The following is a 21,874-nucleotide window of genomic DNA, read 5'->3' as shown; positions in this document are numbered from 1 at the left end:
ACTCCAAGGTCAAACATGCTGGTGCAGCATGTTTGACCTTGGAGTGCGGGTGACTATCTCAATACTTCCAGGTATATACCAGACACACATCAATAATCAGCCTTAGATAAGGTGTAGAACAATAAATATTGACCTTAATTCTCTGCTAGGATAACAGATTGATCATTCTCACATCATGCATATTTAGGTGGACCTATCTGTAAAATTCACATTTCACATGAATCAGTATTACTTTAGGTTAAAAAGTACGTTTTGCTAATCACAACCACCTCTACATCTGATAGGAATCTACCTCCAATTGAAGCTTATAGTCCAGCTACAGTGCAGTACTGCTCTAATGTTTCAAGTTAGCATTATACTGTATATAGCAAAAAAATGATACTGACACTCAATAGCCATGCTCGTAATCCTCTTATGCTGTTAATCTGTCATGACTACATATTTGCTGTGTGTTTCTGCATATTAAAGAATGTCAGCTGGGGAGCATACCTTTTCTTTTTTTTTCTAACACTTTATTAAAAAATGACTCAAAGAACAATTACCTCTTGCTTTCCATAATTACAAAACAGCCTCATCCAAAGTCTCTTTTGTGACCTAAAGCCTAGGCAAAAATCACATGGTTTATGGCTACCAGGGAAATTGAAGGTGTTAATACATTGTTTTCAAGAAGACAGGCTCTGTCTGGTGGACTTGCAGTGAGTTAAGATGGTCAGCAAGTCAAAGCTAGAAACCAGAGCCTTTATATGTGGAATGCTGATGTTAAAAATAGCAAACAATCCTTGTGTCCTTTTAATTCCATTTGTAACAGCTTTAGGTCGTTATGTGCTTAATAGTCACGTTGTATGCATATGTTCTTAAATGCGCAAACTTTATATGCATAGATATTCACATGCAGTTTGTATTTAAGATAGCTGTTGGACCCCGCTTTTGGTCATTATGAAATCTGCAAGGTTAGGCACCCAAACTCGCAGTGAGACAATCTCCTTTTGGGGCGGCTCGCTTAAGGGTGACGTCCGTACTCTTTGACAGCCGTCACTGTCCAGGGGCTTGTTTGCACACCCTGCATCCTGCCTGGGTACTGTGTAGTCAATAGTATAGTTTTCCATGCTAAGGATCATTTTCTTAGCAGCTAGCGGCCGCATTCGTTTTCCTCACCAATGTGGCCTACTGCGCAATGTCCTTCATAAGCATCTCCTAATCCATAACATGTTCAGATAGTCCCTAACAGACCTCACTGTTGTTTTTTTAAAGAAAACCATAGTTCCCTTTAAAGTAATAAGAGAAGTGGTTTACCTCTTGCTGAGCCGTATCAGTTCAGCATAGATATGAATGGGCATCGTTGTACATTTGACGTGCACTGTGTTTTTAAGAGTGGATACCCATTCATGTCTGTGCGTTACTGATCCAGCTCAGCAGAGAATAGATATGCTGTGATTCTCTATTATAGAAGGGCATCATGTGAAAGCATTTGTCATTTAGCTTAAAGAGGAACTCCAGTTATTTTAAACGTTAACCTGTACAGTGGGGCTACCCCTGCACTGCAAGGGTTAAATGCTTGTTTTGGTTTGAGAAGATATACTCACCTGTTCCTTGTTCCTGTAGTGGTGAGTGCTTACCTCTCTCACCATCCACTTTGGCTATGGTATGTCACTCAGCAGCCTCACATCTAATGCCAGTGAATGGGCCTGCATTAGACATGATTACATCAGCAGAGCTTAGACTGCTGGAGCCCAAGCGAGAAGAGGCTGTCGGAACTGGTCTAGCAGCTAGGTGGGATCAAGGATCAGATGCATATACATTTTTTTTATTTCGGCCCCTAGACCAAAATAAGCAGTTAACCCTTGCAGTGTGTGTGTGTGTGTGTGTGGGGGGGGGGGGGTACATAGTTGTACATAGTACAATTTATGACCTAAAGTATAATTGGGGGCTCACTTTGCCTTGGTAAAGTGGTTGCAGATCCACAGGAAAGGAAAGGGAACTTGCTGGTACCAGCTGGCATCTTTGGATTATTTTGAGAGCTCCTGGATCCTCTAATTGTAGGGCACACCATTATACAGGTATTGGCCCCAGCTGCGGTCAAGAAGTTCTAGTCCACCACTTCCGCATTTTCTTGGACTATTTTTATAAATGTACGTAATACGTACTGTTGCAGAATTTTTTCAGTGCCTCCAGATTTGCATTTTCTGCTTTCCAGACTCTCAATTTATTTAAAAGCCCTTTGAATAAAAAAACATTTTGTTTACCTGGTGACCGCAAAAATGAATAACCTCAGCTAAGGCAGAAATGAATCAATAACGTATTGTCTTCTCTTTGTTCAGCTCCAGAGCAAAGTTTGGAGAACACACAAGCTCCTAACGAGACACCTGCCGAGAATATTTCTGATTCACCGTTCCGTCAGCCTTCTCGCTCATTTTCTGTAGTGTTTGATGAAGACAAGCCCATAGCAAGTAGTGGTACATACAACTTGGATTTTCCTGCCGTCGTTTCAGCAAAAGTTATTTCTGCATCTTCAGAATCCTCCTCCAAAACCCGTCGCAAATCCACGGACTCCGTGCCTACTAGCCGTAACACTTTGTCCCGCTCACTTAGTTTGCAGGCTGCTGATTTCCAGCTTGATGATGTGGTGAGTGGTCAAGGAGGATCTGAGAGTGCTGGTAATACTCTTCGCAGGTCTAAGAAGGCAAGGCCTGCATCTCTAAAGAAAAAAGCAGCAAGCGCTAAGAATCAGACAGAGGCTGTTATCACCAAGGACACTCAGTCATTGTCAACAGGGCCACAAGAAGCAGAAGAGCCCAAAAGTCTACAGGGTACATCTGCTCCATCACCTCCTCCAACAGATACAGAGCTGCCTTCAGGTAGAGAGCAAGAAACAACATCTGTTTCTTCCTTAGAGGTTACCTCTGTGGATCCTGAGCTGAGCAGCGTCACGAGTGCGCCTGTCAGTGACTCCTGTCCTCTACAAGTAACAGGAAGAGTGTCCCCACCATTGCCTACCCACCAGAAACTTGAGGTGACTCCAGTAGGCCCTGAAGTACCAGAAAACCCTACAGTGGTTGGGCAATCAGTGAGGCTGGAGTTCGATTATTCTGAGGAGGCACGGGAGGGTCAGCCTCCTGTAAGAAAAGGCAAAAAACCCTCAGGCAAAATGCCTCTACGGAAACTCAAGCCTAAGAAGGCAGTTGAAAAGCTCGATGCTCTACCTGGACCTCCCAGTTCCATTTCTACAGATCCGGATGATATTCCTATTGGTAAAGGATCATATTCATATAATATGGACAATTGGGATGATCCAAACTTTAATCCCTTCTCTTCCAGTGTAAAACTACAGGATCCACCATCTACAATTCAGGAATTACCTGAACCATGCAAGCCCATTGTCCAGAGATCAGAGTCTCCTGCAAAAACACCAGCTTCCTTCGAAATACCAACAAATGATGCAGAACAGAATGGAGAAAGCAATAAACCAGCCAAGAAGAAGAAGCCTCCTTTAAAGACGTAAGTCACATCTGTCCTCTAGGAGTGTTATACACATAATATATGTCTATAAAAACACCAGTTAAAATTGCCAAACCATTCCTGAATTTTAAGCACAGTTCCTGTTTTTTTAAAGAGATGTGCGTTTCATCCATTGGTGTCAACTTGTTAACAATTCTGACCACACCTGTCCTATACTAGGCTCACATCCTACGGTATGTATCCTGCACCTGGCAATGATACATTGTAACAATCTTAGGAGGGGTGAGCACTTTGTACTCACAGGGGGTAGCAGTAATATGGAACAAGAGCATATTCAATGCAGCCTGTCCATTCTACTTAAAGCCCGTCTGCAAGTAAATAAAGAGTTAAAAGAGAACTATGGGGTAAGTGTTTTTCCCCATAGTTCTCTTTAGGTTCACAGGAGGACATATACTAACCTCCTCCCGTGACCCAAAGCTCAGTATATCACAGGCTATTGCCAGCAATATACTGAGAGCGCCACAACCGGGACGGAGGCCGACAATACTATCGAGATCCACCCAGCTGCGTAAGTGACAGCAGGCTCTGCCTATCTAGAGGAAGAGCCAGCTGTGCCTGCCCCCTCCCCAGTCCGTTCCTCCAGTCAGCACTGGTATTGAAGAGGGGTGAATCCCTGCCGGGAGCGGTGACTGACAGTCACCGCTCACTGCAGGGAGACGATCGGGAAGTGAGCGGATCGGTGCATGTTTCTCCTCACTTCTCGATCGATAGAGCTGACCTGTAACAGCTTCTTTGTCACAGGTCGGCTCTACCTAATGAGGATGAGTGGAAATCACTCACCTCATAGGTCTCCTTTAACTAAGGGACTGAAGTAGAGCACTTTTACTTACATTATCCCGACTCCTCTGATGGTCAGTGCTCTCCTCTCTCCCCTCTCTGATGGGTGGAATGTCCTTCTGCATCCTCATGTCTAATTCAGATCTATGGAACCTGTATTACATGTGATGTTGGCAGCAGTCATTAGACCACCGGAGTGAAGGGGAGAAGAGGCTGCAGGGATGTAGGTAGCTGGCAGGAGTGGGGATCAGGTAAATAAAACTGCTTTTTCCTGGCCTTTAGGCACATACAAGCAATTAACTCTGCAGGTAGCACCACTGCAAGGGTAGTTTTTTTTTTGGTCCGGAGATAGGCGTTAAGCAAAATGCAGCATTATGCTGTATAGAAAGAAAACAATAAAAAAAAATATTTTTCTGGCTTATATTCCTTACATTCCCTATTTACTCTCAGCAATACAGGAACTAGGAAAATCCTAACGTAAACAATTCAAAAACAAGTTTAGTTAAAGGTAATTGAAATCATGTTTTGCCTTGAGAGAGTACACAGATTTCCTATAAGATAGACTATCAAAAGGCACCGTCTTGTGTTGTGCCAAAGAGTTCGGTAGGTTAATTCCCTAGTCTGCAGAGACAGGATAGTATAAATAATCCGGGTTTTCAGGCACTTCATACAAAGCTTTGTACTGTTCTGGAATACAGTGCTTGTCGTTTCCACAGGCAATATAATACACAACTGTCTAAGTAGCAGAATACAAATAAACCCCTGCCATGTTGGCTGTATTTTACAGCTGTATAGTTTTTCCTACAGAACAAATTTTTATACGTGGTTGCACGAATTAGCCATTTTCTGAGTATAAATATTTGTAGAAGAGCAGAATTAGTGACGAGTGTGTACCCGCAGCAGTTATTTTCCTTCATGCTGTATCACTTGCTCTGAATTAAGGCAGGCATTAAAAAAGGATCTTGAGGCAGTTATTAAAACACACATTCATTACAAATAAATTTAAATGTTTGTATTAATACCTGAATCAGGCTTTATATTTGCTTCCAAAAATCTGTTGTACAGATTTTCACACTGTTCAAATACAGGGCAGCACGTTGAACCAAATGGGGTTCTATTTCTTAGCTTGCCGCTGTTAGTGAACAGGCTTACATAGACACAAGCATAGGGGTGAACACATCATTGTGCTTCAGCTCCTTGTTCAATTACCAGGCTGGGAAAGGAGAGGAAGCTAAAGAAGCATTCACTGTTTCCTGTAGTAACCAATAAGATGAATTAGGACCATTATCCTGATTTCAGGGTAGGGGGTTGTTTACCTGTTCACATAGAGGATTCTTGCAGCTGTAAGAGGTACATGTACATAGTGAATATAAATAAAGGATAAGTTTACTTTTCTGACCACGTTTTATGTTATACACCCATGTTCAGGGTCTAATATGAAACATGGTCACATCACAACCTCCCACTTACCCACATTACGGGGTTCTTCTCCCCACGCTGTTGGTCCACACAGCCATGTCATCCAAGCCACCCAACAACGCTACAAATTCACCCCTCTAAACCTCACTGCACCCCAACACCCTAGACACCATACCTCTATGCCAGCCAACACCACCCTATCAGTGCATACTCCACCACTGCTCCCTCTGTCCCTGGTATTCCCATGTCCCTGCTCCCCCTTGTACTTTTGCAGGGACATGCAGGGAGGAGGTGAGTCTGAGCCTTGAGTTTCTTGGGGCTCTGTCTACTCTGTGTTTAGCTTTGCTCACTTCCTTCTCCCTCTAGTGACATAATTACATCCCCAGTACAGCCTGTAGATGGAAGGGGACCCCTGCGTGTCTTCGGAGTTTCCTGGGTGAATACAGTATCACTATTTATCACCCCTCTCTCATATTCTATCAAACCCTCTATATTATTTTTTTGAACATTTACTCTCTATTACAGGCTGAAATTAAGGGGGACTAAATTTCCATTTTAGTCCCCCTTACTAAATCTCAATTTTTCTAGGTGTATTTGTCTTTTAAAATAAGTACAGGATGAATACAGAGCTGCATTAATTCATGTCTTGTATATCTGCCTAACATTCCGCTTTAAGCACCGTGGTCACCAACTCGTATGCAGCCTGCTGACTGTGTAAAATGGAAGCATAAACACACTGATGTGGTCATCACTCTGTTCCTTGTGCTCTCTCCTCTTGTCAGCATGCTTCCTGTAATAGATTGACAATACTGTGCAAGGAAATAGAGCCGGACTGACGTGCAGTGCTGTCCCAACCTCTCCCATTCTCCTGCATGGGATTAAAAGGAAAATCTTTAAATATAGCCTGGACTAATTTTATGCTTTATTCTCTGTGCGCTTACTAAGCATTTTTACATATTCCTTAGAATATATTATTCATCAAGCCAGTTAACATTTAAGCAGGCACGCCAGTGTAGGAGGATTTGCTTTAGTTTTCTGAGCAGTTCCTTCCTGTTACTATGTATTTGTGTGTACATTACTCAAGCGGCGCCACACTGAATGTTTATTACAGAGCATACGCAGCCTTCTGTCTGTCTGTCTCTTTGTCTCTGTGTCTATAGGATGGTTGAAGATGTCGTGTCTGTCTGTTCTCTCTTGTAAGTAACTTCACTTCAGCCACATTCCTTGCCTCTGTCTTGTAATCCTTCCTGCTTTTTCACTGTGCATGTTTGAGGTCATGTCTCCTTTCCATTATCTTTCCATTGTGCCAGTCGTGGCATGTTATGCTGCACCACATATTGGCTGTATGTGGTGAATATGTGATTGCTCACAGTCTGTATATTGCTGGGTGTTCTCATTTGCTGGCTGCTTTATATGTTTTTATTGGGAAAACAAATATAAAATATTAGGGCTGCAGCTAACGATTATTTTCATAATCGATTAGTTACCCGAATATTTTTTCAACTAATCGATTGGTTGTATAAAAAAAAATCTCTCTCTCTCTCACACTAATCAGTGATGAGAATAGTTGCCAGCTATTCTCATAATCGATTTTTATCGATTTAGTCAATTAGTTGTTGCAGCTCTATAAAATATGTAGAAGGAGCATTGTAGCTTTTGGGGAGCTAAGAGTAAATGAATGCCAGTGGTCAACTATTAAGGCATATAGTACCTTAGTGGCAGGGTGGGTGCTCTGAATGTCCAATACTGACTCAGGTGCCAGGGTGGGAATTTGATACTTATTCTCCTTATTGTTCCATCACTTTCATCTCTATAGAATTCTTAGTGACATGTTAAAGATGAACTCCAGGAAAAATGCTGCTAGTTTTTGTCTTGGTTTAAAAAAAAAAAAAGTTATACTCACCTGATGCTCTGAGATGCTTGTTTTTAAACGGGTCCCTGGAGTGTCTCTCTACCTCCTCTGCAGCGTTAGAAGGTCCAGTAAATTACCACGTCTATACACAATGAATGGAATTTATCAAAACTTGAGCAGCCAAAATCTGGAGCAGCCGTGCATGGCGACCAATCGTCACCTCTCTCTCTCATTTTCAAATCTTAACTGAACAGACTGAAGAGAGATGCTGATTGGTTGCAGTGCACAGCTGCTCCAGATTTTGTCTGCCCCAGTTTTGATAAATTCCCCGCCAATGTATAGACGTGAGGATGCTGAGGAAAATTCCACTACTGCAGCGGAATAGGAGAAAGGCCCGGAGGGAGAGTTGTGACAGCTGGCTAGAGTATAACTTTGTTTATTTTAGCACTAGACAAAAAAAGGAGCACTTGACCTATGCAGTGTGGGGGTAGCCCCACTGCAAGGGTTAAGAAAGTTTTCCTGGAGTTCTTCTTAAAGGCATTCTCTCATTCATGTGGCTTGAAGTGTAGCCATACCCAAGAACAACATTTTAATATAGTGCAGCGTACCAGTCCTTAGATGTGGTGCCTGCATTTGTTTTTTTCATTTATTTCCATCTGGTGATCCTGCCAGAAACACACTTCCTGTTCTAGGGTGACAACATTTACTGTATGGTATCTATGGAAAAGCATTGTTGTCACCTATGGACTGACAGTGTGTAAGGCTCACTATAGTTTTTCTATAATTTACCACGCGGGCTGAACTAGAGAAAAATCATTTAATTCCCACATCCAGGCTAAAGAGCCCGGATAGAGCAATCTTCATTACCAACTTTTGAATTCAACAGCTGACTACAGTAGCTGCTGAATATTGACTGTATCTGACATTGTTTGGACAATAATTTTCTACCTGGCTCAGTTGACTTTTAAATCAACTTTTGTGGAGCTGGGTAGTGCTGTCAGGGTCAACCATGGCTGGAATTTCAGCTGATTCAGCAGAAATCGAACAAGATTTGAGCGGACTATGGCTAGCCTTAGGCCTTGTTCACACCTAGGCGTTTTTGAGCTGTTGGAAAAGCGCTTTTCCAACAGAAATCCCATGATTTTCAATTGCCGCTATTCACACCTGAGCAGCAAAACGCCAACAGGAAAACACCAAAGGCCCAAAAAGGTACATGAGCTTCTTTGGGCGGTTAACAGCATGTTTTTGCTCCATAGACTTCATAGACATTTTCTTGAGCATTTGTCCATTGGCTGCAATGCTTCTTAATCTGCCAGTCAAAACACACGTCTTCCTGTACGCGCATACAAACGCGCATCAAAAATATGCACAACGTGCATAAAAGTGCAAATACCCGCACGCTGAACACGTGTGTACAAACGCGCAGAAACGATGCCGCCTCAGTGTGAGCCTGGCCTTAGGACGTACAGACTACATAACATCTCTATAACTATTCCCATGCAGTCAGGTGATGATCTGTTCTTGGGGAGTGAACAAACTCACCTGGTCCCTGCTGTTTTTGATACCCATAGATCAATTACAGTAATTGCCTCCCACTCTACTCTGATGGTACCTAGAAGTTGTTTTCTTCCTACACTTCCTCTATGGGAAGATCATCTGACACGTACTATCTGGCAGATAGGATGCATGTGTCGGGTTAAAAATCAATTTACTAAGGTTCTGATCTTTGTCAGAAGTCTTCATTTATCAGCTTCAACCAACAGCTAGCTGTTCTGTTTTTTCAGCTGGACAGACAGACAAAAATGTAATGGATGTGATATTCATTTACTGGTTAACTGAAAATGAAAATAAACTCAGTATATGTGGCCTCTAGATCAAGTGATCCCTCACTAGTAATAAAACATGTAAGGCACATGTGTGCATGGAGATGTAAGGCCAAACTCCATTCAAAGATTTTTCTTTGGGATAAAGTGGAGAAGGGTTAGACCTTCGTCAGGTTCTTATTGTATGTCTGTGTTTCCATTAGGGATATATTTTCCCTAACGTCTTTGTTCTGTTGAGCCCACAGGAATTAAGGGGAAACTCATCATAAAGGGGACACAGGCTGGAAAGGAGAAGACAGAAGTTCTAACACTTCACTATTCTGTTATAGAAGTGGATATATTGCTGTGTGTTGCCATTGGAGAGATTCCTTTTTTGTGTGTGTCAGTAACTGCACAGAAAGTAAGGGGTTATCTCCCCAGTGGGGCACAAGTGGCAACATGCATTTTGCCCCACGCTATCCAAATTTATCAACAAAGTAGGACCTGGACTTTATATTGACTGTATAGTGAACCTGTGCATTGCCCATGCAGTTTAAAGCATCCGGTGAACTTTAATGCCCCGCCCCTGTTTGTTCAAGTTTAAAAAAAAAAGCTTGAACAAACACTTGCCCAAACCTTTTTTTTTTTACAAATTACTTTCTCCTTCGTTGGCCTTTTGGCCAATCACATGACATCCTCCAGTCTTCTTCCTCTTCTTCTTACAACAGTGGTCGGCCTTATTCTGCTGTTTAAGTATTGCACTGTGAGGCAAGGCTGCTGTGTCCATATCAACTTTGACAAAAAGTGGGTTGAATGACTCTGACCATTATTCAACTTGGAAGAGGATTGGCAGCAGAGAAACGTTTCTACGGGGAACAGTGCTAGAGGCAATGTATCACAGGGAGATTTGCATTTGTGCTTCAAAGGGCAAATGAACCCTTTTAATGTATTAAGCAGTCAGGCTGCATATACAGTAATATATATGCTGATCTTTAACTTTTGTATCTCTTGAGTACTAAAGTGTTAAAAAAGCCTGTGTTGCAGCAAGTATGAGAGTTGGACCGCTGCTCTCACACACTACGCAGTCCAACACCCCACCCACCTAAATACTGCTCTAATCAACAGCACTGCCTGTTGGTTAAATCGGTGTTCAATCTGGGGCATTGGACCACTGGAGAGTCAGATCTCTGCGCTGTGAGAGCAGTGGTTAAACTTTCCTACATGCTGGAGCACAGGCTATTTTAACACTTGCTGCAGTACTCAGCAGATAAAAAAGTGAAAGAGCAGCATATTTATTACTGTATATGCAGCCTGACTGTAGTGCAGTAATAAATCAAGAGGGTTCAATTGGGCTTTAAGAATTTGCACAATTGTGCTGAGGAAAGTAGAACAACTAATCTGGTATCTTTCATTATCTAACGCACACCAAAAACATAAAAAGGGAGGTTGTTTGCTACGGCCAGTGCCTCTATTCTCCATTAGTTTTCCCTAATCAAATTGGATTTATCTAGAAACATTCAAACAGCACAATGCATATGATGGTTCCTGAGAAGGCCATTCTGAATGCATGCTGTTTTTCATTTTATTTCTTACTATAACCAGTTAAATGTTGCAATATCCATGTCATTTTGTCTGAAAGCATATGTATCTTACCTTCATCAAGATACATGGATTTCTGGCATGGAACCCAAGCTACATGCAGTTTATCACCCTGCTTTGTCCACATGTGATGTGTTAGTGATGCTGTCACATTGTAGCTAAAGGCTATGATGAAACAACATGTTATTTGTATGAAGCCTTTAGCAGTAGATATGATTGGTTAAATAAGCTGTGAGATCATACATTTCCCATTGAAGTTGTCCATTTCTTGTAATTACATATTTTCTGTCCTTTTTCAGTGACACATTTAGGGTGAAGAAGTCACCAAAACGCTCTCCAGTTACTGAAAATGGCTCTGAGGTTTGTATGCATTAAATGCATGAATTATGTTCTTGAGTAGTTTATAAGTTCTATATGTACCCTATCATAAAATGTCTTCATATATCACTACATTGAAAGGTTAAAGAGACCCTGTTACCAGACCATTTCAGCGAAAATCTTCTCAAAAGATATATGGGCATTAACATATTTTATGTATATGTGTAAAAGCCTCTCTTGTGTAGACATCCAAAAGCCCTGAGACTGCTGCTGGGCGCTGCCATCTTGGATGTGATGTCAGTAGCCCCAGCAGACTTGGAGATGTCACTCAAGTGATGCACTGTAGTCAGGGCCGGATTTCCACCAAGGCTCGTCTTTGGGGCAGCAGGGAGTAGAGGGGCAGCAGGAGTGTGGAATTCCTATCTCCTGATGCCCGGGACATTCAGTTCCAGGCGCCGGGCGTGTAGTTGTTTTCTACATTTAGGCAAGCAGGGCTAAATGTATATCAGGGAAGCCGCCGCTTCTTTTGCACAAGTGATCTAGGCGATGTCGCCGAGATCACTTCTATGCAGCGGGGCGCATTGAGGAAACCTAGCATTGGAGCAGCAGAGAGAGTAAATCCGGCCCTTACTATAGTATTCCCTTGGTAGCTACATAAAAGGTTATGCAGGGAGGTGAAGGGAGGAGCTGGGCCAGCACAGATAGTTATAAGACACTCCTAGAAGAGGAGGGGGCTGTGACATGCAAGGAGGGAAGGGGCTGTGCTAGGGAATTGGCTAGTTAATTTGTCTAGCAAGTTCAAAGGCACAATAAAAGTGGATAAACATTATTTATGGGGGAAAAAACCAATGCAGGTATCATTTAAAATACCTGATTTTTCTGTACTTTTAACTGCAGTTTGTAAATTGTGTTTGTAGAATAGGACCTATAGGACCTCTCTTTTTAGAGATTGGTTGAAGGGTTGGAGCCACTTTTAGGTGTGTATTGCTGTCTGTGCCTCTTTGGGGAGATTTACATCCATTTCGTTCATGGTTCTGGAGGGGGTGGGGGGTTGGGGAATCCAGTTAACAATAAAAACATGATTATACAGTTTTAATCCTTTCCATCTCTATCCAAAACTAAATATAAAAATGGATAAAGTTCAATTATACACATGGTACAGGCATAAAATAATATAATAGCTGTTGACTACTGTTTATGAAATGTATTATTGAATTGTAGGGATGCACCGATACCACTTTTTTAAACCCTAGTACCGATACTTTTTATCAAGTACTTGCAGATACCAATTACCGATACTTTTTCTTAAAGGGACAGGTCACATTTTTTCTAAAGCAATACAAACTAATGCTTTAAGGTCACTTTCTTAATATTATGATTCATGAGATGACGAGGGAACATGACGCCGGCTTCCCGGCCAATCAGAATGCTGGCTTCCGGATTTGCCAACTTCCTGACCAATCGGGACCATTGCACGCTACCCGGCTTCCTGATTGGCCGGGAAGTCGGCTCCATGCTCTCTCATCACAAGTGACGAGAGAGCATGGAGCCGTTTCCTGGCCAATCAGGAAACCGGGCAGCATGGAATGACGCGCTGCCCGGCTTACTGATACAGGAAGTACTCGTGCTAGGTATCGGAGCATTTGGGCGAGTACGAGTACTCACCCAAATACTCGGTATCGGCACCCATACTAGTATCGGTATCGGTGCATCCCTATTGAATTGCTTTAAATTGCGGTGCTAGGCTTGTCAGATAAGGGAAGTTACAGTTTACGTGCAGCCAACCTGTACTATTTAACTCTTGCATCTCCCTGCAGGACCTGACAGTACTCTCCAAGTCAGACATTCCCCCTGTGATAGCTTCTGAAGATCACGCCACTGATGAGGAGAAGCTAGCCTCTTCTGTTGGTAGCCAGAAATGGACCTGCATGGCGGTGGATTTGGAACCAGACAAACAAGACTATCCCCAACCATCTGACTTGACCAGCTTTGTCAATGAGAGTCAGTTTCACTCATCCACAGATGGTACTGCTATGTACAGACTGCCCTACACATATTGCTGCATGTCACCATGATTAGCTTGCAAATCACTTTGCTGTTACAGCATATGCATGCATTCTGGACATACACATTTAAGGGCTAAGTTGGTTGAATTAGATTTTACGGTAAAGATTTCTAGGAGTTCCGTCTTCTTTGAATAGGGGAAAGTCTCTTTTACTGTGCAAGTGCTGAACACAGCAAGATCTTTAGTGCCTCATGTCAGTCTTTCAGAAGACTGGTACCAGCCTTATGAACCACTAATGTCATTTAAGATAGCCAATAGTTTTGGGATTATAGCCATCCTTACTTAAATAACAGTAGGAGCCAGAGGTAGCTGCTCCTTGTATATGCTAGATTTCCTGGTACATGTAAGTAAAGTAATGACTAGGCCTATTATATAAAAACTTAAATGTTAATACAACCCTGTACCATATCAATTGTGGACTACATCAGCAAATCTGTCAAGTATTACATTATATTGTCTGTCCTGCGGGGGGGAAATTAAATGTGCAATTTTGTTGGTTGCTTTGGGCATTAGTAATATAAAGAGGTTGAAAAAAGACACATGTCACATGTCCCTCAATGTTATCTAAAACGCATATCCAGAGGAAGGCAAAATAACATTATAAATTGAGGTACATGTGCAGGGAAAAAAATATTTTCTAATCTCCTAAAGCAATTTGAAAATTCCCCAGATCCTGTTTTATATTTAGTGAGGTTACCCATTATATTTTCTACTCTTTAACATGAATTCTTTTAACGTGAATAATTTATGTTTGTCTCAGATCTAGATTATGGAAGCTCATACAGCATTGAATACATGGAGAAAACCGGCAAGTGCTCCCCGGTAAGCCCAGTTTATTTAATACATAAACTTGTTAATACTTGGAGTATTTTCATGCTTCTGAAATGTTGTATAAAAAATATGTTTTAAACACTCCGTGATCTAAACCAATCCTCAAATCTGACCATATTTTGTGAAAACCAAATCATATTCTAAGCTTCACTCCTCAAAGTCTGAAAGATGGGCATAATCTGGTAAATAAATAAACATGATTGATAGGTATTATACTGCAGTTTGAGAGTTTGAGTAAAAGCCAAATACTGATCAATTTATACTGTCCAGGAAACTCTGCACACATGCTAAAGGCAGGTTAATGTGAGCTCTGTGCATTCCCATAGCTGGCATGACCATGAGGGCTTTCATAGGGATTCAGCAGCCTACAGAGAAACAGCAGAGGGTTGGGCAGAAAGCAGTGGAAGCTAAAGGTAGATGTTAAACGGGGCAGGAAAACAAAAGACAACCAGGGGGAAGGCAGAGAGTGACCGAGAGTAGTGTAGAGAGAGCTGGAAGAAGGGTGGAGAATGGATTGTGCCAGAGGATGACATCTTTGGTCTAATAAAGTGGCCTCAAAGCTCCAGCACAATGAGACAAGTAAATCTACTCAAAGGTTTTAAGGAGTTGGTGAAACCCTGAGTAGGTCCAGCACAATGAGACAAGTAAATCTACTCGAAGGTTTTAAGGGGTTGGTGAAACCCTGAGTAGGACTTTTAGCAACTGGATGGACTAATAAATTATGACAGCACCAGGATGAAAAGCCAAAATAACAAACATGTAGGCACAGTCCCCTGTATATATTTGAGCCATGTAGATTCCTGACAAGCGTATGCCTTTTAAAGTAGACCTAAGGTTAAAAATGTAATACCCTCTCCCTCTTGCTTTTCCTGTGAAAAAAAACATGTTAGAGCCCTAAGCTACTTACACATTTAGTATGTGGGCTCCTTCTGGCCCAAAACCGGTGCCCAAAACCGGAAATGTCAGATAAGCAGTGGGCAGTCAAATTTAGTGGAGCCCGCTCCTAAAAAAAACCTTTTTTAACACGTATGTTAAGTACGTTAACTACAACAGTCACAGTGCATTTATTTAAAGGAGAACTATGGGGTTCAGGCTTTTCCCCATAGTTCTCCTTAGGGTAACGGGAGGACACAAACTAGCGTCCTCTCGGCACCCTAGACTCAGTATACCGCGAGCTGTGGCTCGCGGTATACTGAGACTCCGCAGTATACCGCGAGCTGCTGCTCGCGGTATACTGAGACACCGCAGCTGAAGCGGATCCCGACAATTGTGCCGGGATCCGCCCAGCTGCGTGACTGACAGCTGGCTCTGCCTATCTAGAGGCAGAGCCAGCTGTACCCGCCCCCTCCCCCGTCCGTTCCACCAGTCAGCGCTGGCAGATCGGGGAGGGGGGAATCCTGCCCCTCCCCTGTCACGGCAGAGAGGCGTGACAGGATCAAGAGCTGAGCGAACCTGGTATGTGTTCGCTCACCTCCCGATCTACTGAGCCGACCTGTGACAGTCTCATTGTCACAGGTTGGTTAGAACTATGAGGTGAGTGAAAAGCACTCACCTCATAGTTCTCCTTTAATCACATTTGGAGCAGATCAAAAGACACTTATAAATAAATAAGACATGTGATTGTCCTGTTTTTAATGACATTCAGGTAGGCAAATCTGCTGTTTTCCTATATGGAACTTAGCTGTGATTTGATTCCCTATAATGCCAGCATGGTGAGTGTAGATTATTATTATAAAACATGTCCTTGAACATACAGTGTCCATAAAAAAAACAGGAAGTACAAATACATCCATGTTGTAAATCTGCCCGCATGCATTATGAACAAGGTGTTTATTGCTGAACTCTTGTGAATCTCCTTTGAAACAGCACATTAATGTGTGTCATTAAAATATAGCCATACACATAAGTGAAGTCATAGGGATTACTCAGGGGTGTGTTTGGTGTGTAACAGCAGCTTGAATATTATAGAATTTGGCTCAGTCTGATTCTTAGTTGAAATGTTTCCACAGCTCCGGGACGTGTCTCAGCCCCAGTCTCTATACCTCATGTTTGAGGCATCAGAGGACAGCCCAGGAAAATCTCCTGCCAAGTTTTCAGAGTCTTGCTCCCCAGCGACGGAGTAAGTAGATCAGCAGCCCATTGTGGTGTACAGTTGCAGTCATATTTGTTTTGCAAATGAGAAGCCAACTGGTCTTCTATGCAGGATGTGCAAGGCTGCCGAGGTAATGTCAGATGTGTTGTGTTTATATCCTAATTATGTGTAATCTTTTTGTCGATCAAGCTTTGAGACCATGGAGTCTAATATATGCTCCGGACAGCTGCCCCTCTCCAGATCTCCACCCATAATGCAGGACAGTACCCGCCAAGCTTTGGAGAGGTCACGGCCCAAAGAGGATGAGCCAGAGCTGATTGGAAGTGGAAAAATGGAACTGGTGAGGAAGTAATATGTTTATTCAAATGTTCTTATTACAAAATACAAAAATACATATTTAACACTTTACCTAAAGTGGGGTCCAGGATTAGGCTCTGCTTTTCATGATTATGAGCTTCCCACTATAGTGCAAATACATAAACCATCTCTACCCAAAACTGATCTTTCAGTATGAATTGGGTTCAATTGCTTGTTGTCTAATACTGTAAAAGATTCAAGTGACGAAATTGTGCTGTCAACTGACTCACAGGCTGTGAAGTATCACCGTTGCAGTTTGATTCTTTAATTATTTGTTTATCCTACAATTTGGGGAATCGATTAGGAGATTGTGACGCCATTGTTTGGCTTTGTAATGGCAGTAGCAGCTGGGAATAATTGGAATTCTGATGATATTTTTCACGGAAGATAGAAGAAATGAGCATGTGAACTTGCCAACCCTCAAATCTCAAATATCAGTTTGGAGTAGTGATAGAGTTTAATAAGGGACAGCATAGTCTGCAAGCTGGTCTGTCAGTAAAATAGTTTTTAATGTGATTTACACAGTATGTGAGAGTTTCAGGAACTTATCAGAAGTGAGAACATTTAAAATAATGTAGAAAATAAGGGAGCACTCGCTTCCAAGCCAAGCCTACTTCCTGTCTAATTTTCACATGGAAAGGAATACTTCAGCTTGGGACTTTGAAGCCATCTTTAGTCTAAAATGGAATCGAGTATGAAACGGAACAATATGCTGCAAAAAAACCCTGCAATGCTGGTTTGGAAACTGTTACTTACAAGATTGTGAATCTAATTTTAGCCAATTCTTACAAATATATAATTGGTTTTAGGGTTAGTGGTGCATAATGCAATGAGAAATGATCTGTCTGAACGGAATCTGAATGATCTAGCCAATCAAAAGCTAGCCTTTTTGACTTTGACTGTATTATGATGTAGTACATTGTTGCTTCTTGTCTTTAACAAAAAAAATAATGTATGTTTACTACAATGGAAAATTACAGCCGTCAATCAAACAGGAGTTTTGCTAATAAATTCAAGATTTTCCAGATAAATAAGATTATTCACTGGTTTAACCCCAGCTACTGAGACACGTATTCTTTTTTGGCTTTTCCTGTGTTTATCGTTTTCTCTATTGGACACCTATCAATTTCTTTCTCAAGCTTATGAAATGCAGTTATTCCAGTTCTCAACACATTTCACTATCATATGTCATAGTGTGTGCTGCGCTCTTGTTAATTATTCCCTGTGGTCTGAGCTCACTCACAGAACACTGCACCATTAGCATTTGCTTGGGAACGGTTTTCTCAATATGTATTTAATTTACATAAGGCTAAAATAAACCACATTTGTTCATGAGAACCTTCAGAATCTAGTGATTTAAAAACAGAACCTAAGTCAAAACTATTAATTTGGTTTTGACACAGGTATGTCTCCCATTAAAAGTTCATTTTTAAAGGATCACCAAACCTAAAACAGAAAAGTTACTTTTTAAGAAAGATCTACAAATTACATTCCCACACATGTATACAAAGTATCCTCAGCTGTACAGAATCAGAAATATTTGACACACTGTATATACAGTAAATGCTGGGCAGCCTGCCGTTCTGTGGGCTACCATTTAAAGGTGCCCATACACTGTTCGATTCTCGTACGAGAATCGCGGGAAATCCTGCGATCGTACGATAATTACCTGTGACAATGAGACTGTCACAGGTCGGCTCAGTAGATCGGGAGGTGAGCGAACACATACCGGGTTTGCTCACCTCTCGATCCTGTCACGGCTCTCTGCTGTGACAGGGGGAGGGGCTGGATTCCCCTATCCCTGCTCCGATCTGCCAGCGCTGACTGGCGGAACGGACGGGGGAGGGGACGAGTACAGCTGGCTCTGCCTCTAGATAGGCAGAGCCAGCTGTCACTCACGCAGCTGGGCGGATCTCGACGTCTATGTCGGGATCCGCTCTGGCTGCGGCGTCTGAGTATACTGCGAGCTGTAGCTCGCGGTATATTGAGCTTAGGGTAACGGGAGGACGCTAGTTTGTGTCCTCCCGTTACCCTAAGGAGAACTATGGGGAAAAACACTGACCCCATAGTTCTTCTTTAAAGCCAGCTCAATCCAGATAAAAAAAGACCTATAAATGTAGATATGTATTTATTAAAAAGCATTAATTGTAAATGCATCTAGTATACTGTAATTCCTGAATGACTTCCTGAATTGACTCTGTATCAGTCTCTTTTAATATGTATATCAGTACTCAGCCTAGGAGAGGGAGGGCAAGGCTTGGGACCAATCAGGTGTGCTGCACTCCAGTGACGTGCAGTGGAGTCCGTTCTCGGTGAGGCATAGTACTATGTGTCCCCAGTTATTTACAAACACCGGAGTGATCAGCTCATCGCTCCAGTGTTTGTTTTGCACAGAGGATCGGTACATATCATAGATATGTACCGATCCTCCACCGCTTGGCCACGCACAGAGGGGGGCTCAGTCTGCAGCTGATCACATGTGCAGCACCAAAGCAAGTGCAATCCAAATACAGGCTAAGATGGCACCTTCTTTGGCTGTTAGGGGATAGGAGATTGTAGTTCCACTTTAAATGCACCTAAAGAGAACCTGCCTTATTTGGGTGTGTGAAACACAGTAGCAATTACTGCACTTTTGTTTTTTTACAAAAGTGATTGTATCTAAACGAACTCAAAACACAACACTTAACAGGATAAACCCAGAACAAAATGATGCGGTTCCCCTTTACAGTTTTTTTTTCCTGTTATTTTCACCTGGTGATCCTGTCAATGATGCACTTCCTGTGCTAAGGTGACAACACTGACTCAGTTCACTATATCTCTGGAGGATTGTCACTCTAGGACATGACTGTAAGCTCTTTTCCATAACATAGGGGGAGGTGTTGTCTAGTCCAGCCTTTCTCCACCAGGGTGTCGTGCCATACCGGGGTGCCTCAAAATGGTAGGCCTCTGATGTAAAAGGGGGGATTCTAATATGAAAGGGGACTCTGATTTAAAGGGGGGGACTCTGATGTAAAGAGGGCTCCTGATGTGAAGTGGGGCTTCTAATGTCAAAGGGATGATTCTGATGTGAAGAAGGGCTACTGATGTAAAGGGGGAATTTTGATGTGAATGGGGGCTTCTGATTTGAAGGGAGGAATTTGATGCAAAGGGGGAACCCCCATACATTTTTGTTAATAGTTAGGGTACTTGAATGCATTTTTTAGTTTTAACTCATGAGTTTAGTGTCAGTTTAACTAATGTTTGTTTTGCATTGTACAGTCTTGATCACAAGTGTAGATCATATCAGTTTCTATCCATGGTTCCTTGCAGGGCTCTCCTGATGATGAATATGTAGCTTCTGAAGCATTGTTGTCACGGATTGCACATCACAATGCTCTCTGTGACCAGCTGAGTTACCTAGAACCGGATCTAGCAGAGAAGAACCCACAAGCATTTGCACAGAAACTACAGGTTTGTTTTTTTACTCTTGTAAAATGCCTATTATGCAGATAGACAAGTTTTGGCCTTTCGATTGTGTTTAAACTGTAACTCCCATTAAAGTAGCTGAAGCATTGCGTGTGTTTCACTGTAGAGGATCTTCTGGCATAAATTAAAATTCAACTGCTGCTTGTAACTTTTTAGGCTTGTTAATGAAAAAAGTCTCTCTTCAGGGACCTCTATATAGTGCAGGCACTAAGAGATGTGATTTCTTATTTTGCATGGTGCACCACCTGCTGGGGAAACCTGGCATTGCAGATCAAACCTTTTAAGTGAAAGAAAACCTGAAACAAAATATTTGTATATGCTTAGTACTAAAAAAATCTTCCCTTCATTGTCCACATCAGGAAAGTTGCATTGCGCAATAACATGCAGCCTTCACTGGAGTTCATGTAGACAGGCCGCAAAGAGACTGCAGAAGAACAGCAGCTTTGAGATGCAAACAGAGTGGAAAAAAAAAGTATTTACTTAAAAAAAGATGGGATTTGTTAATGATACACAGTGCTTTAAAAAAAAACTTTAAAAAATCCTGTTAGGGTAGGTGTAGGGAACCTTGGCAGTCGAGCTTTGGGGAAACTACAATTACCAAAATATCTCTGCTTCTGGGAGCCATGAGTCTTGCAATGTCTCATGGCTCATGTAGTTCCACAACAGCTGGAGTGCCAGGGTTGCCTACCCCTGATTTTACTAATGGATAAACAGTCTGCTTGGATACATAAAGCCCAACTATGGGCACAAGAAAAACTGCCAGGGTTAAATGCTTATTACGTCTAAGGGTTAGATGAACAGGGTGTAATACTTACCTCATTCCTTAATATAGCAGGCTGAGCCAATGGTCCAACAAAGTCTCCTCTCTAAGGCAATGTGGCCTGCGGTCGCACACTTACTTCCTCACATATAATGCAGGACCATTAGTCCTTCATTGTGCGTGATGACGCCAAAGGATGGCCCACAGCCGGTAGCATCAAGGAGAAGAGGAGCGCAACAGAGCTTGCCTCATCGAGGAATAGGGTACGTAATATGGCGCCTACTCTACCCCCCTAGTGTTAACAAGCATTTAACCATTTGGAGGGGGGCCTAATCCCACTGCAAGGATTTTTTTTTTCTTTCAATCCTGGAGTTGGGCTTTAAGGGTAGAGCCAGGCTTCCCTTTTGACATAAACAAGCGTTTAGACTCACACGTAGGTGTATGAAAACTCCTCCATGTTACTACCCAGAGGGCTCAGAAGCAGCTAGCACGTGTTATTTATGTCAGATCCTCTTTTAATTGCTTACCCCTTTATTTAATTGTATTTTCTGCAATTCTCTGTCTGATGTCCCTGTGTTCCTCATGTTCCTTCTTGTGAGATATTTTCTTTGTTAAGCCTTTTACCAAATGCTTTTCTCTGGCATGTTACTGGAGCAGGAGGAGTTAGAGTTTGAAGCCATGCGCGTTGAGGCTCTGAAGTTAGCCAGAAACATTTCCCAGTCGTCCCAGTATACAGAGGTATCTGGGCTGCGTGTGCAGTGAAATGGTCTCTGCATCCCTATGACAATGTGTGTGTTCCTGGATCCCACACCATTTTCTCTATGTTCTATCACTGCACCTTGTGCCCAATAGTATTAACTATAAGAATAAATGGATAGTATGCATTGAATATTGAAATTGGACACAATAAAGCTGGCCACATACATTGCCATCTGATTGCACAATCTCCTTTCGATTTACCTACAACTGTCGTAGCGGGGAGTATGTGCCTGGATTTACATTGATTGTAATGTTCAAGTAG

At 42.2% G+C, this 21,874-nt stretch overlaps 1 protein-coding gene across 6 annotated transcripts in view; it reads left to right on the top strand.

Annotated features, from left to right (window-relative positions):
* The window catches only part of TACC2 (transforming acidic coiled-coil containing protein 2), a 91,470-nt gene that overhangs the window by 50,365 nt on the left and 19,231 nt on the right, over positions 1 to 21,874 (top strand). For 3 of the 6 annotated variants that reach the window (XM_018563965.1, XM_018563964.1, XM_018563968.1), the window contains exons 3-10: positions 2,319 to 3,495; positions 6,873 to 6,908; positions 11,265 to 11,325; positions 13,101 to 13,308; positions 14,109 to 14,170; positions 16,189 to 16,298; positions 16,461 to 16,611; positions 19,938 to 20,078. In XM_018563965.1, the coding sequence (XP_018419467.1) occupies positions 2,319 to 3,495; positions 6,873 to 6,908; positions 11,265 to 11,325; positions 13,101 to 13,308; positions 14,109 to 14,170; positions 16,189 to 16,298; positions 16,461 to 16,611; positions 19,938 to 20,078 (1,946 nt within the window). The remainder of the gene's footprint in view (positions 1 to 2,318; positions 3,496 to 6,872; positions 6,909 to 11,264; positions 11,326 to 13,100; positions 13,309 to 14,108; positions 14,171 to 16,188; positions 16,299 to 16,460; positions 16,612 to 19,937; positions 20,079 to 21,874) is intronic. The other 3 variants (XM_018563971.1, XM_018563966.1, XM_018563967.1) reach the window with 2 other exon arrangements.

This window comes from Nanorana parkeri, unplaced genomic scaffold, assembly GCF_000935625.1.
Source record: "Nanorana parkeri isolate BGI_ZX_2015 unplaced genomic scaffold, ASM93562v1 scaffold713, whole genome shotgun sequence".
NCBI lineage: Eukaryota > Metazoa > Chordata > Amphibia > Anura > Dicroglossidae > Nanorana > Nanorana parkeri.
The sequence above is the reverse complement of the archived record's forward strand: the minus strand, read 5'-3'. Positions and strand labels throughout refer to the sequence as shown.